Source organism: Neovison vison, chromosome 13 (genome assembly GCF_020171115.1).
Source record: "Neovison vison isolate M4711 chromosome 13, ASM_NN_V1, whole genome shotgun sequence".
Classification (NCBI taxonomy): Eukaryota; Metazoa; Chordata; class Mammalia; order Carnivora; family Mustelidae; genus Neogale; species Neogale vison.
The window spans coordinates 28,065,226-28,081,231 of NC_058103.1; the positions used below are offsets into that span (position 1 = coordinate 28,065,226).

The 16,006-nt window shown below is 49.6% G+C and overlaps 1 protein-coding gene across 7 annotated transcripts in view; it reads right to left on the reverse strand.

Annotated features, from left to right (window-relative positions):
- The window catches only part of FOXN3 (forkhead box N3), a 393,039-nt gene that overhangs the window by 12,579 nt on the left and 364,454 nt on the right, over positions 1-16,006 (reverse strand). For 5 of the 7 annotated variants that reach the window (XM_044232282.1, XM_044232281.1, XM_044232283.1 and 2 more), the window contains 2 exons: positions 12,801-12,866; positions 3,465-3,570 (listed from right to left, as the gene is read on the reverse strand). In XM_044232282.1, the coding sequence (XP_044088217.1) occupies positions 3,465-3,570; positions 12,801-12,866 (172 nt within the window). The remainder of the gene's footprint in view (positions 1-3,464; positions 3,571-12,800; positions 12,867-16,006) is intronic. The other 2 variants (XM_044232285.1, XM_044232286.1) reach the window with 2 other exon arrangements.

A 16,006-nucleotide genomic window follows, 5' to 3' on the forward strand; every position in this document is an offset into this window, starting at 1 on the left:
TGTCACACGAAGCAGAGTAGGAAATCGGTCTTTAGTGGGTGCTAATGACGCTCCAGCCCTCCCTCCACACTCCCCCCACCCCTGCAACGATGGGGCAGTGGCGGAAATGATGAACATCCCTAGAACCCTTGGTCACCGCCACGGGGTCTGGCCGCCATCTGCTGTTGTTCTGTTCTCCTGTGGACTGTTTTCCTTTTAACCTCAGACACATGGTGAAATTTTAAAAAAATTTTAAATTACAATGAATGTGAAAGAGCAAAACAAATGCGCCTGCCCAAAGACTTATTAATGGGTTTTACAAAGACATTGGTTTTGCAAATAGCCCCGTGGCTATGTTTATATGTACTCTTTCTGAAAGCATCTCAGGGCCCATTATTTGCCAGGCATGTGGGGCACAAAGAAGGCCAAGTATTCTGAGCAAGGGCAATTTACCTTACAGAGCTTGCAACACTCCTGTCCCTAATTCCTCTTAAAAACGGAGCTGGAAGGTGCGGAACTCGTATTTGGATAATGCACTGCAAAAGCACCATGGTTTTCTTGACTGATTCTCTCTTCTTTATGCAGACAGTAACCTGTCTAGTTTTGTAAACCAGCAGTTGCGCATTTCACTGAATACTTCTTAGCACGCTCAGGAAGGTCACTCTTGGGCTAGGCATGCTTTCCCAGTGGACAGACGTCAAGCAAATGGTGCCGTTCTGAGGCTACTGTCACTCAGCCCCAAACCTACCCTTCCACAGTGCTTTGCAGGCTGGGGCTGGGGCTGGGGCTGCCGCACCATCAGGCTCAACGTTAGGCTCAGACCACAGGAGGTGTCCCAGAAAGGCTGGGAAGGGGGCGGAGGAAGAAAGGACACGCCTCTTCCCATGTGTCTCCTCTTCACTGGAGGCAGCAGCTCATTCCTGTAGAAGCTGCTGAATCCAGCTTGCACTCCCTCTGACGCTTACAGAACACGCTTCTTCACATTCCCTTATAGGGCTTGCACCAGCAGGAGATCCTGGGATCTCCTGAGATCCTTCTGGTCCTTCCACAGGTCGCTCCTCCCAGCTCAGAGACTCCAGCAACCCCAGTAAGGGCTACCGGCCAGAGGTCTACATCCCCGCCACCAGCTCCTCCGCTGAGGTCCAAGACCCACCTCCACTGGGCAACCATCATAACCTCTTCCCTTTCCTCTCTTAGCCCCAGGGGATACGGCTGCTTCCAGCAACTGCTCTCCCCAGGACACCTGGAGTTCTCTTTTTACCCTTCCAGTTACTTGGTTAATAACTTCCTACCTGGCTAATGGTTCTTTACATGAAAGTCTCCCCAAAACCACTTAGTGTGGTTTTAGTCTCCTGAATGCACCAGAAACCTGTTCTATGGTCTCTCACTGTGGCAGAGCCAAAGTGAGGTGCTTCCTGGACTGGAGAAGCGGCGACTCTAATGAGAGACAAGATGTCACTGTTCTACGGTGGTGCTTTGTTATCGCCCGCCCAAAACATAACCAGGGGTGGAAAAAAAAGGAAATCAATATTTTAAATAATCCTCTAGGGAGTACGAATCAGTGTAGTTTATGCTAATATATATGCTATGAGGGTAATAATTAAAATTAGGGGCTGGCTCCTGCTGAAGGCCAAACTGGTCTTACGCCCGTCTCCCTGTGTGCCTGGCTCTCCCGTGCTCTGCTCTAAGAAATGGCCGAAGCACCTCCAGCTCCATCCTGGGAAGGGCTGAAAGAATGAATGCTCAGGACGACGAACTGATATCTATGCCTGGAATCTGCGAACCGGGGCTGCTGTTCCATGAGAAACCAGTCTACAGTCTCAAAGTCCTGTCAGCCAAAAACGTAAAGCAGCAGGTGAGGCTGAAAAGATTTTAAGCAAGAACAGAAAATGGAATATGTCTCTCTTCATAATGGGAGGCAAAGGCATTGGTACTTTGGCTTCATGGAAGAGGCTTTTCATTTCCGAACTCAGGAATTACTGATTTACAGATAGCCATGGAAGATACTGGGAAAGTATGAGATAGAGACCCTTCCCATCTATTTTTGGAAAGTATCACCATGTTGGATTAGTAGAAATGGTATGTAGTAAACCAATTCCAGCCAAATTCCCTCTTCATCAGGTCCTAGACACCAGTGTCTGCCCTTAAGATCGGAGGACCTCCATCCTGGCAAGAGCAGGCTCGTTTGCCACAAGAGCGGAAAACTTCACGTGGTTGCTTCACATGAGGGAGCTCGACCTTGCATCTCCCTCAGGCCCCCTAACAGACTTTCTGGGCTGGTTTCCTATGGGACATGAGACACTACGAAAGGGAAATGGCATTCAGATGCAAACTTGATCCAAAAGTGCAGAGAGTGAGCAAGGAGAGGAGGCTGTGGGGGGCACAGCTCAGGGCGACGGGCCTTCCGAGTGAGAGTCTGGGCCCAACACTGTGCAAATGTGAGGAGTCATCAGCCATCAGCCTCTGTCAGTGGTCAGTGAGTGAAAACCAGCCTCTGTCTATGGCAAGCGAACCACTGAGAGGAGAGGAGGACACACAGAGGAATTTTACCACACAGGGTCACCCATCAAAGGACCGCAAGCAAAGTATGGGACTTTCAAAGTAAAGAGAAATCCAACAAGGGTGGCTCAGAGGCCACGTTCAGAAAAGCTTTGTGAAGCAATCGTTTTTGTGATGGACCTTGAAGGAGGTGTCTGAGGCAGACTCAGTTGCCTTATCCAGTTGCCTCTGTGTGGGTAAGATGGGCCAACACTGGACACCTTTGGGGAACAAATCTGACTCAAGGAGATGGAAGGACCAGGGTGATGTCAGACTGATGTGTGGGAGTCATGGAAGGTGCTTCTGCAGACAGCCAGAGGCACATTTTAGAAAATCAGTCTGGCAGTGGCTGATGGGTGGGCAGCAGTAGGCAGAGAAGCAGCAGGAAAACAGAAGGTGGCATCCACAGTGGCACCTGTGAGGGGTCAAAGCTAGCGAGAGACCCTAACCCAGGGCTGGCAATGGAGTAGGAAGGACGGAGCAAAGCAACTTCCCAAGGAAGAGTCCATGTGGCTTGGCAGCTGACCTGATTCTTGGAAGAAGGGGAGTGATGCCTCCTGTTATTTATATCCCACTTACTAAAGCACTTTTCACACAGGTTTTGCGTTGCATTCTAGAGGTAGACCGGTTGGCCTAGAATCTAATGAACAACTTGCTCACCACTTCCTTTTCCCCACCTTGCCCCACCTTCTTAGAACAAACATGCTTAATTTGTCTTCATCTCCTTATCTGCCAAGAGACCAAGACCATTTGAGCCCAGGAAGAGAAGCTGGCGCCTAGACTGGGGTCCCTGGGAGTTACTCTGACTTTTCTGAACACCCAAACCAGGTTACCCGTCTTCACTATTTAGAGGCCCAGCCGCTTCATCCCAAGTGACTCTGGGGGGAAACAAGACGATGCCCTACCCACCCTTTAGGCAGGCTTTGCCTAGCGAGTGTCTCCCTTACCTCACAGCTGCCGTCATTCCAATGGGAGTGATTGGCAAAGGCCGAACTCCAGGAAACAGCCCACGGCTCAGAACCCGTGTTCCATTTTGTATCACTCCTGGAGGAACTGGAAAGACAAAAAGGAGAAAGGCACCACACGTGAGTTCAACTGTGATTTGTGTTTTGAGTCAGAAACTTTGGACACACCAGAGAGAAAGAGAGGGAAAGGGAAACTGAAAGAGAGAGAAAGTGATTATTATTGGCATAGAGAGTGAGCAGAGACAGAGAGAAATACATGTGCGTGTGTCCCCGCGCACGCACACACACACACACACACATGCACACAAGGAAAGAAAGCTACCATACCTCAAGAAAGAAATTCAGTCAGCCGTGTCAGAAAAATACCTTACAATCAAATTACTGATGCGCTGGTTTAGAAAAGGGTGAGTATTAAAAAAACGCGCCTCAAACATTATTTTCTTGCATTTAAATACAAGCTCTCATCTCCAGTCAGACCCTAACAGGATCTCAAGAACACTGACAGAAGTCTGATAGCAATGACCAAACAAAAGCCATTTCCTCATGCTTCCCCGATCATGGTCAGAAGCTGAGAACACCTTTCTATTTGTCCTTAATCCAGCAAGGGAAAAAAGAGCCAAAATAACGGCAAAGCTGATTTTACAAAAGCTACTTGGCATGCTCACCACACAGTTCATGCTCCATGATTTCTGCTGCTGAGGAAAGACCCCTCTTCAGAGGGTTGTTAAGGGAAGCTCTGGCTCCTGCCTCAGAATCATGCAGAGCCCACTTGGGAGGGCCCACTTCCTCCTTTCTCGAAGCTTCTCCTGAGCAAATCTCCCGAGAGTTCTCTCATCATCCCGTCTTCTCCTAAATACCCTCGTCCCTGGTAACCCTAAGTGAACCTTTTTGCCAGTGACCATCGGATCCCGTCTGTTTCCATACAATCCTACAGCGGCCTCACACCTGTCTGAGAAGTCATGCAACAGCGGAACCACAGGAAGTCCGACAGTCCATCTTTTTCAAGCTCCCCAACAGCAGTTCCATTTGGTTCAAGCTAATACTCTCACTGTACTACCAATTCTCCTCCCTGTGTCCACGGGGCCAGGCGTGCCTCAGGAAGTGAGAGCCCTGGTGTGGGGCTTGGAGTCTTAGCTTTCATCTTAGTTCCTCTTGTGTGACTTTGTGCAAGTGACCGAAATCTCTTCTTCCTTCTCTGAACAGCGTCCTGAGTCCCCCGAGCTCTGGCTGTGCTCATACAGCCGCGGGCACAGTCATCCACAGGCAAGGTCGATAAACCAGGCTTTCCCAAACAGAGGCCACACCAAAAAGGATCTAGAAAATTATACATTCAAAAATGAAAACCCTTCTGGATATTAACTTCCTAATGCCTATATTGAGTAGAATATGCCTTACAAAACGCAAACACTACTTTCTACTCCTATAAATTTTAGGCTTCTAAGGGAATGTTTACATTAATATGCCACACCTTCAACAAGAGGTCCCTCATACAGGATGAATGTCTACTCCTAAATATGGGGTATATAGACTGATTCCTCGAGAATTCTGTGGCTCTTGCTAATATTTTTGCTACTTTTAAAAAAATAGGTCTGTGTAAAGCCCTTGCCATTGGGTTTTCTAAAAGGTAGATGGGAGACAGAATTAAAACTAGTGCCCGGGGCGCCTGGGTGGCTCAGTGGGTTAAAGCCTCTGCCTTTGGCTCGGGTCATGATCCCAGGGTCCTGGGATCGAGCCCCGCATCGGGCTCTCTGCTCCGCAGGGAGCCTGCCTCCTCCCCTCTCTCTCTGCCTGCCTCTCTGCCTGCTTGTGATCTCTGTCTGTCAAATAAATAAATAAAATCTTAAAAACAAACAAACAAAAAAAAACGAGTGCCCAAAGTCAATAGTCCCAGTCTAGTCCAGTGGTCCAGAATCTTCCCATTCTCCTACCATATTTAACTGTGACAGTAGGCTGAACTAGATCAGGAACTCTTACGCATGTCCCTTACCCTGATTTCAGACAGGAGATCATCTGAGACAGGAGACTTACCAATTATCTTAGAAGCATGAAACCTGTATAATGTGATATTCTTAGTAAGTATCCTATTTTGCTTAGCTGATAAGTTCTAAGGAAGAGGGTCTAAAATTTATATTAACTGACTTATATTACTGATTTCAAGACGTCCTATAGAGCTATGAGACAGAGTGGGATTAGTGTCAGTAGAGATCTATCGATCAAGGAAGAACACAGAATTCAGAAATATATCTACACATACACGGGCAAGTTGATTTTTGGCGGAGTTATCAAGACAACACAATGGGGGAAGACAGAACAACTGGAGATCCATTTGGGAAAAAATGAACCTTAGTCCTTACTTCAGGCTATACATGAAAGTTACTTAGAAATGGATCATAGACATAAAAACAGGAACTAAGATTATTAAAGCTTTTAAAAGAAAACCCAGGAGGAAAAATACCCATAATTCCCAAGGACAGACACACAAAAATCAGGAGCGCTCTGGGGTTTACAGACATGTGCTACGGATAGGTTGAAAAGAGAGGCTTTTAGTTTGTCTGTTTTAGAGACCTTGGCAAAGGGTTTTTTTGGTTATTTTTCCGTGTAACAGTCTCTTCAAAATGGCCCAACTGCCACAGGCTGAATTCAACTTTGATAATACTGTTGAAGACAACAGTTACTAATGATCTGATTCAGAACAGCAAGACAATCTGACAGAAAGGACTACTTGTTAAAATAACTTAAAAGTTTAAAATTGATAACCACAGTTGTAATTCTCGCCAGCAAACCATGACAGTCCCATATACGGACTGTATCGATTAATGGACTGGCATACCAAGTGCCTGCTTAGGTATTCGGTGAAGGGGACACAGGGTTGCCACAGTTAAGCGGGACAGACGGAGAATTAAAGAGGCAAGGGAGGGACGCCTGGGTGGCTCAGTTGGTTGGACGACTGCCTTCGGCTCAGGGCGTGATCCTGGAGTCCCGGGATCGAGTCCCACATCAGGCTCCCAGCTCCATGGGGAGTCTGCTTCGCTCTCTGACCTTCTCCTCGCTCATGCTCTCTCTCACTGTCTCTCTCTCAAATAAATAAATAAAAAATCTTTAAAGAGGCAAGGGAAACACACCACGGTAGGTGCTGGGGCCGGGGGTCTGTAGGCACAGAAGGATGGAGACACTTGACCCATAGTAAAGGGTTCCTGGGAAGACTTCCTGTAGAAAGGGCCATCGAAGGTAGCATTCCAAGGCAGAAGAATGGCACACACAAGGCCTGGAATTAACAATGGCAGCATGCACAAGAACAAAAAGTAATTTTGTGAAAGTATGTGATCCTCTGCAAGAATGAGGTCCTTTGGGCTTTGCCCCATGGGGACTGGAGAAACCATTAAAAGGTTCTGAGCAGAGACGTGGTCCAGAGTGTAGTGGCTGAGAGCCAGACTCTGGTGTTGGAAGGCCCTAGGTCTGTGTCCCTTCTCTGTCATTCACTGCCTGTGTCTGCTGAGCGAGCTGCTTCAGTAAGAGGACGGGGACAGAAATGGGATTTATCCCACGGAGCGGAGATTTCACAGAGTTAAAAAAGGCACTAATGTTAAGAAAATACATCTCGGCCGTCATCACGACCACCACGGTCCTCAGAGCACCCCGAGGCAGCCTGTGCTGTCTCCACTCCCCGTGAGCCGAAGTCCGTAAGAACAGAGGGAGACAAACCAGAAGGTGCCAGAATTTAGCCACCTTCCTGGTCAGAGCACAGCTGGAGCGGCAGTGACTGCTCTCACCAGTGCTTCTGCTCCCATGGTGGAAATCATGTCAGGGTCACCCCTGGGAGAAAAATGCCTCTGAGACACCCCAAATCCTGGGACAACGACTGGGGTGCCCTGGGAAGTGAAGACAGCAGATGGGAGTCACAGAGCACAGGCTCTCCGGACTTCGATATGGCCAGTGAGTCATTCGCCAGTCAAAAAAGAAAAGCAACCCCAAGGACACTGCCCCAAGACCAGAGTCCTCTGCCCAAGTGCCTAGAACCTTTAAGCCCCAAGGTCATGCCCAACAGGGAGGGGAACAAAGAAAGGAAGGCAGTCCTCAGCGCACACAGACTGAAGCCCCGGGTCCACTGATGTGTCTCACCTCATTGAAGCCTCCATGGAGGAAGTGTTGTGCAGTGGATCAGAGTACAAGCTCGGGGCAACATGGCTTTTTGTCTCCACTGAAGTCTTGTCCTACCACTAGCTCCGTAGTTTTGGACAAGTGCCCTAACCTTCCTGAGCCGCTGTTTCCTCACCTCTAAACTTGGCATAAACACAGCTCCTAGGATGGTTCTGAGTATTAAATAGGAAGACTGAAGTGAAACAGGCCTGTTGTGCAAGCTCATTATCGCCATCTTGTCCATCCCTCCACCATCCCATCCCAACCCTCTAGCATCTTCTTCCCGACGATCTAGAAGGAAACAGAAGCTAAGGGAGGGTGTGTCAAGACAGGGGGACATTCTTCTAGCCTTTTATGCTTTTTGCAGTTATCCCCAAATCTGCACTCACCCACTAAAACATCTTCCTGATTAATGAAGTGTGCTCACTTCAGAGAGAATCTCATGGACAGAGCTATCCCGCTGCATTAAAAGGCTTTCCCCGAGCTATTTCCTGAGCCTCGCAAGACTTCTGGCACATAAACTAGGCTCTTCTCCTGACTCCTGGAGTTTGGTCTCAAATGAGCTGCAACCGAATGCGGCTTCTGCCAACCCTGGCACTTCTCAGTCCTTATCACTGGCAACGCTCTCCCTGTTGGGATGACGATGTGTTCGTATTTGCTCACGGGCTGCCAGAAGCCAGCTGTGGCACTTAACTATTCTCCCATCTTCCCTCCTTCCAGGCCCCATCCCCGAGCGTCAGGAAGGAGGCTTCTGAAAAACGAATCACAGCCAGACTAAAACATCTGAGGAAAGGCATTCTGAGGTCCGTATTTAACTAGTCTTGGGTCTGGGGGACTCGGAAGGAGCGCGAATGCATTCCTCAGCCCCTTTCCTGTCGGCAAGCGCCCCCTCCTGCTCCTCTGTATTGCCCTCAGGGTAAATCAGGACACCTCAAGACGAAGCCCTTTACAACCAGCCCAGCCCACCCAATGCCCTGAAATGGGTCCTTCAGCTCCGGCTGGGAAGGGATGTGGTGAGAAACTGCCCATGTCCGGCGCAGGCCTCCAGCACCATTCTGCGCTGTGAGAGCAACTCAGTATTCAGCTTTGACTCGCAAGCAGACAGAAGCCCGAGATCCTCAAGCTGCTGAGAGGAGGCGCCAAGGACAGGACCCCCAGAGCTCCCAGTTCTTGCCGACTGACCGCTTTCTCCCATGCTACAGAGTGACTTGAAACTTCTTTATTTTTAACCAGAAGATGGGAACCCACACACAGAGAGCTGAGCCCAGCAGCACTGCGCACCGTGATCTAACCGTGATCACCTTGGAACCTAAAAAAACGCCGATGGCACAAGACAGACTTCCCTCCAGGCTCTGCCAGCCCGGCACTTCTCCATCCCGGCTTCCTCAGCTTCCCTCCTGAGGCTCCGCTTCCTTGATTTTCACAGCTTCTAAAATTAACCTCGGAGCTCCTACTGCTGCCTTTGGAGGGCAGCCCTGGCTAACGCTACCAGAGGCCATAAGTTGAGCAGCAAGTGATACTGATAATCCTTCCCCTTCCCGAAGTCGGTCTTTCCACCTGCTTACTTGGAAGGATGCTGGGAAGGGGGCTGGAATGGGGGAGCCTACGTGCTGGTCGCCTTTCTTCTCCAGGGCCTGGCGTGTTGGATACATACCCTACTTCGAGGCAGGGAGCGGAACGCCGCCTCCATCCCTCCCCTCTGCTGTCCCGTTTGTTGTTCTGTTTATGATCCAGAGTTCCTCTCTGGGAACATTCCAACTAGGGCTTATATAAGCCTTTGAAGATGAGTAATGGTGATCGGACTTCATAACAATCCCTCCATGGGGGTTAAAGATGACTCCCAGGGCTTGTCAAAAGGGAACTGCAAAGCAGGTACTTCGGTGGACTCTAAAAGCTGGAATTAGTCTCTTTCAGCCACTTTTATCAGTGGTTTCAGAGGCGGGGGTAAGTGGACGGATCTGATGAGGAGCATAATCTAAAATTCAGAACGAACGAGGCAGCAATGCCCTGTGCTGAATTTTCTGGAAGGAGTGTTCTAGAGCGCATGCAAGACAGAATGGCACAGCTCAAAGATAAAGGGGCGTGGCTGACTGGAATTCTCCCCAGCTTCTTGAGAAGCCTCCTTTGTATGACCTACTCAGCTCAGACTGGATGGTAGCTGGTCTGCCAGCCCCGAGCTAGCTTTGCAGAGCCTGGGCCCTGGGACGATGAGGAACCCATCCAAGCGGCTGCCATCTGGTGACCTTAAGTGCAGTGGCTACGAAGGTCGATGGCAAAGGAAGAGCCTTTCAAGCCACCCGGGGCACCCTCTTACGGCTGAAGTGACGATGGCAGACAGACCAGACTGGAGGCCTCTGTTCAACCAGGGCATCACACAGCCCAGGAGGGGAAAACAAGGGGCTATAAATAGCAGCACACGAGGAGGCTCTGTAAGCAGGGCTCGGCCACAGCCCAGGCCGGGAGCTGAACACAGCGTGCTCCATGCAGATGCCAGTCCGTGCTCACCACGTGTGGGCAGAGGGGCTGCGGGAGCCCGGCTGCCATGCACATGTCCCCACCGGGTCTCGTGCACACAAACACCACCAGGCGGGCTGCCCATCCTCTAGCACGGTGGCTGGGGGCAGAGGAGGGAGGGTGCTGCCTTGGAAACTTTTTGGTGAGGAATCACCTCCCACTTATTCCAGGCCTCGGGCATGCTGGCAAGGCAGGGGGGACGGCGCGGCACAAGGCATCCACCGAATCTCAGGAAAAGCAACGTGACACAAGTAAAATGAAAACAAGGGGGAGAGAGGGGAAGAGCGAAGCCACGACATGCTAAGAGAAGACCAAGGTCCCAGGACAGAAACACACACCTTGGGCCGGTTTACCAGGAGGCTGACCAGCGGCTGTCTGGCTTCCCAAGTGCACCCAAGTGCACCCAGCAGACACTCACTGCCAGCTCACTTCCCTCCCTCCAGTCCTCCTCTCATCTTCAGGGGCCGGATTCTGGCCTGTTGACCAGCGTCTAGCTGGACCACTAGGGGATTTTACTAGAGACTGCGGCCAGATGGAAAGGTGAATACACAGACAGTCTTCTACCCTCTCCCCTACCTTCACATCGATTTCCTGGCAGCTCCTGCCAATGGGCTCTCAAGGAAGGACCCTGGAGCCCCCTTCTTGGCATGGGGCCTTCATGATGGCAGAGGCTGGACTTCTCACAGTGGTGAAGACCAACATGGGAAAAGAGCCTTCTAAAAAGGACCCTACAGCTTTCAACACATAAACACTGAGCATTCAAAGCTCAACTTCAGTATTTTCACGTAAGACAGACTATGGATACCTTGAAAAAATAATTATTGAGAGTTTGAGTGTTCTAGTGAGGGAGTGGGAAGGAGTTCATTCAGCCACGAGAGCATTATACAAACCATTAATTTGTCAACTAATCAAAATCAGTTCTGTTCCTCTTCTACCTGGGCTCAAGAATTCAGTAACAATGGGCTTTCACGGATGCTCTGTCCAATCCCTCTGCCTCTTTCCCTCTTAACTCCATTATTCTGGCTCATCAAAAGCATCTCTCGAAGCCCGTTATCACTGTGCACCATGGCCGGGACCCAAGGAAGATGCTGCAGAACTTGCACAGCTCGGACAAGAAAAGTGTATTTTTCTCATGACAAGTTATGCAACCTGGTTTTGGAAACCCTTTCAGATGGTAACTTGGTTACAATCTGGTCTGTACGCTTCCTGCCATGTCCTCTGAGAATGGAGTTTTTTGTTTTGTTTTTTAATTTCTCTGTCACGTCAAACATCACTGAAAAACCACATCACAGGGGAACCGCTAGTTACTGGACTGTACTAGTTCTACCAGGGCTTGGCAGTGGTGCCTGCTTTTCGGTGGGGTGGGCTGGCTGACCCTTCCGTTGCCGGCGATCCAAGTTTAGCAAAGAGACAATGGGAACTCGGCACCTTTCAGGGCACGTAACAGTAGCCCCTGCCAGAGGGACAAGTCTCTCCCGAGAATGCGTGGCCGCATCCCTCGGGTCTTTTAAAAGAAGGAAAGAGAAAGGATAGAGCCAAATTCCCTCAAGCTCTGGGGAAGGCTGTGGCTCAGGGAGGGCTATGAAGGATGTTCTGGAATTCCACATCAGTCCCCTACTCAAAGAAGCCCCCAAGAATGGATGTTCTCTGATGTAGGGGGGATTCCCTGACTCAGGAGGCCAGGCACCCTTCAGGAGTCAGAGGGTCCAACCAGCTTGAGGCCCAGGCCCCTGGAGGGTGCTGTGGCGCGGGGTCTGCTATGTCCTGTTACCAACTCCGACCTGTGTGTTCTGTCAGTGGGAGTCTGCAATGCAGCAAAGTCCTGAGCAGACCCTGGCAAGTGAGCTGGCCATCTGCTCAGCGGGCTTCCAGCTGGGGGGAAAGTGCGGGCAGAGGGACCAGATTCCCGTCAGCAGGAGGAGGAGACAATCCTCTCCATTTAAAGTCATCACTTGGGAAGAAGACCTTTCTAAAACCGCACTACTCTAGGCTCTAGAGGTGGGAAAAAACAGGAGGCGGTGGATAGGAGAGAAGTTCAAGGGAGGAAAAGAATGGTCTGAAGCTGGACATTGCTTCACGGCCGACAGAAGGTGAAGACAGGAGGCCTACCCCTCTCCACGACAGCGGGGAGGACTGGTGGGCTTGACACATGGGGGCACCCACGGTCCATTTCAAGGCCACCCCGAGCTCCTGCAAACCCACCTTGCCTCCTCTCTTCTCTAGCTGTAAAATGGTAACCTGCTATCAATGAGGTCCCCGAAGGGAAAGAAATTTCTAGAAATACACACTGCTCGGTTCCCTGTTATGCTGGCCCCACATAGCCTTGTCTAGCAGAACCTACCAAATCACAGGCACTACTCCCGCAGGAGAACGGAAGTTCTCTCCACGGGGACTCGTTACTGGGTCCACTTCCCTTCCCGCAAGCCTCAATCCCTGAGATTATATAAAAACTCTGTCATCTCAGAAACACACCGATGCACTCGTTCACATGTATGCACGGCAGCAGGCTCGCACGCGCATGCGTATGTGATCGTGCACTGCGGCAGTTTTGGAGTGATTCTACAAGGAGTTCTGCTTGAGTATTAGTTCTTCCTATGGCCTGGGATATAGAGGAGAAGGTTAAGTTCACAAACTATGGCGCTGTAGGCTATAGAAATATCTACTCACAACCTGCTTGTATCTCAGGGGGAGTATTCAAAAGCATCATGGCACTGGCAGCATCAATGTCAGGATCTGGAAAAATCAACCAATAAATAACATTATTTACAACGGGGCCGGTGTGTGCACGTGTTCTTCCCCCTGCAAGCTACAGTTCATGAAAGCAACAGAGGAAAAAAAAATGCAGGAACTAGATGAGCTATCCCCAAGGTGACTTTCTTCCCATGTGGATTTGAGAGGAAGAAAGGGATTCTAGAATGAGATTTAAAGGGAAGGTTGGTAAGTTTTTCAGACAAAGCATGGTCCCCCCTCATTTTGCTGATTTCATAATTGGTAGGCTGCTGACCTGTGCATCCCCAAAGCTTGTTCCCCTGGCACAGGGGAGGAAGGGAGTGGGGTGACAACAGGTTTAGCTCGAGGAATCTTTGGAGGAACTGGGGAAGCTCACAGCACCAAGAAGAGAAAGCCCTAAATATACCTGCATCTAGAAAGCTACACACAAGACGTCAGGGCATTTCCGTCTGTCAGTAGAATGCAAATTGTGTTTTCAGAGACTGTGTGTGTGCATACAGTGGTGGTGTTGGTGGTGGAGGCATTTAAACAACAACAACAACAACAACAAAGACAGAAAAGAAAACTGCACTTCTTAAAATATAAAGAAAAAAATTAAAGTTATGATGTCGAGGGCACAATGTTGGCTTCCACATCCATTATTGCTTTTAATACGGGACAAAAAAAACACTCCTCACTCCGCTGCTCTAATTCTTAATAGGTTTCTGAATCCTTCCTGATCCCCCAGTTGACAGATGGCAGGTTATATAGAGACAGAGAAAAATATTATCCTTTTATAACTAAATTCATTTTCCTCTGAGAAACAGCGGCGCCGCTGCTATGGAAATGAAAGTTGCCATGGCAACAGTAAACAACCCCCAAGAATGGTCACTGAATAGGCTGAAAAGAACATCTGCCCCAGCGCAGCGTCCCAGCTGCCCTGGGGCGAGACTCGCTAATGGTGCGGTGCTGCTGCGTGGCCGCGCCCACCCGTGCCCTGTCCAAATAAATGAAGTGTGCAATTGAAGTCGACATCAAAAATGCCTGCCTCTGCAGATTACTACCTCGGTGTCCGCTAAACCCAGTGACTAATGATGGGGGGCCAGGGGGGCTCTCACTTGTCAGTTTTTGTACAAATTACATACCAAAAAATTCAATTTACTACTAATGGCTCCGCAGCACTTTATTTGGGGTATTATGCTAGGAAATGACTTTTTCACTGTTTAAAAAAGTGCATTTTTCATACTCTATATGTGCAGTTTAATTCCGAGGGAGTAATGTGATGCAGCATAAAGTCCCACAAGCGATTAATAACGAGGACGACGCTGGTTCTAGAAGACAATGTCTCCAAAAAAGGTGATGGCTGGGGGTGGGGGTAGTGCGGAGGAAAGGAACTTTACTCTGCAGGCCTTTTTCGATTTTGCCTGCAGGAGGCCTGTTACTTACACTCAATAATGGAGTGAAGGTTTATTTTAATAGTATGGTGTATGAGAAACAGGTAAATTAACTTATTTGGCAACTCCCGGGGTGAAACTCCTAAAACAGTCATCACTCCCCACTGATATTAAGATATATATATAACTATATATATATTTTAGTTGAACTGCAAGACTTAAAGTCCCAATCACGGCTCCTAGGGTTCTTGCTGTCCCTATGCCCTCGCCTCCCCACAGGGCCTGTTGCCAAGAGGCAAGGCTCAGCTTCTGTAAGACACTGCTGAGGCCTTTTCCCACCCCTCATTTTGGAAAAGGCCCCTTCCTCTCTCAGAGCTGAGAAAACACACACCTGCTTCTCAGCAGAGCAGAGCAAAGGTTCCTTACTATTCGACAATACAAATGTTGCCAGCAACCAGGGCTGGCTGGGCTGCAGGGCCCCTGCCTCCCCAGGTAACTCTTTCTTTTTCTTTCTTTCTTTTTTTAAAGATTTTATTATTTGACAGAGAGAGATCACAAGTAGGCAGAGAGGCAAGCAGAGAGAGAGAGAGAGAGAGAGAGAGAGAGAGAGGAGGAAGCAGGCTCCCTGCCAAGCAGAGAGCCCGATGCAGGACTTGATCCCAGGGCCCCGAGATCATGACCTGAGTTGAAGGCAGAGGCTTCAGCCACTGAGCCACCAGGCGCCCCTCCCCAGGTAACTTTTACCCAGACTTTTCCTCAACAACCAGGAGGTTTGAGGGGGACAGAACAAGAAGAAATACAGGTTAAAAAAAAATTCAGGAGACTTTTCCTATTTGTTTCCCCAGAAAAATTAAAGAAAGGAGTTCTTTATTCTTCAAAGACACATGGGACCACAGGAGGAAGGTGCAAAGGGCCACAGCTAGACACAAGGAAAGAAACAAGAAGGAAGAGAAAGAGAACCTTTGAAGGAAAAGAGTACCATCAACACCCACATGAATTTCGCAGAACCTAAGGGGCAAGGTGGAAAGTGCTTCAGACCCACAAAACATCACCACGACCACCAACCCCATCCCAGCTGAGCCAAATCAACACATCAACCAACTGAAAATAGGATATTTTAGGACAAGTCCCCCAATCCTTCCTTCCACCCAAGAGCTGTGCATGCCCGAGGCCTCCAGAAAGATTCCCCTGGCACCTTGGCCCTCCCGCTCGCCTCCAGGCATTCACAGAAGGTGCTACACCCAGTCTTGCTGAGATCTCGTTCATGATCAATCCCTATGGCCTCACTCTTCATTCTGAATGGACCAGTTCCTATGCCGTATAAGCCCAGACATGCAGCCCCGCGGGTAGAATGGGGGAGAGTAGGCATGGGACGCCCTCCTCTTGACGTCTTGCCCTTGGAATTAGCAAACACGCAAAGCACAATGGTCTGAGAAAATGCCCTTCCATGTTCATCGTGTGCACACAGGCATCATGGGGGCGGGGGGCTACCCAGTCCCCAGGGAGACACAGGGAGTGCCCTCCCGGGTGTACAGTTTGATGAATTTTATACCAGGGTAACCATCACCAGAAGGAAGACAGAGGGCACAACCAAGATACAGACTTCATTACACCAAAGTTTCCTTGTGCCCCTTGCCTACCCACCCTTGCCCCGGGCAACTCCTGGTTGGCTCTCTCTCTCTTCCCGACGGGGCGCCAGCAGCTCACTCCTTACTCCATCACTGAGCAGTATCTGCTGTGTGGGCAGAACTACGCTCTGGTTACCAGCGC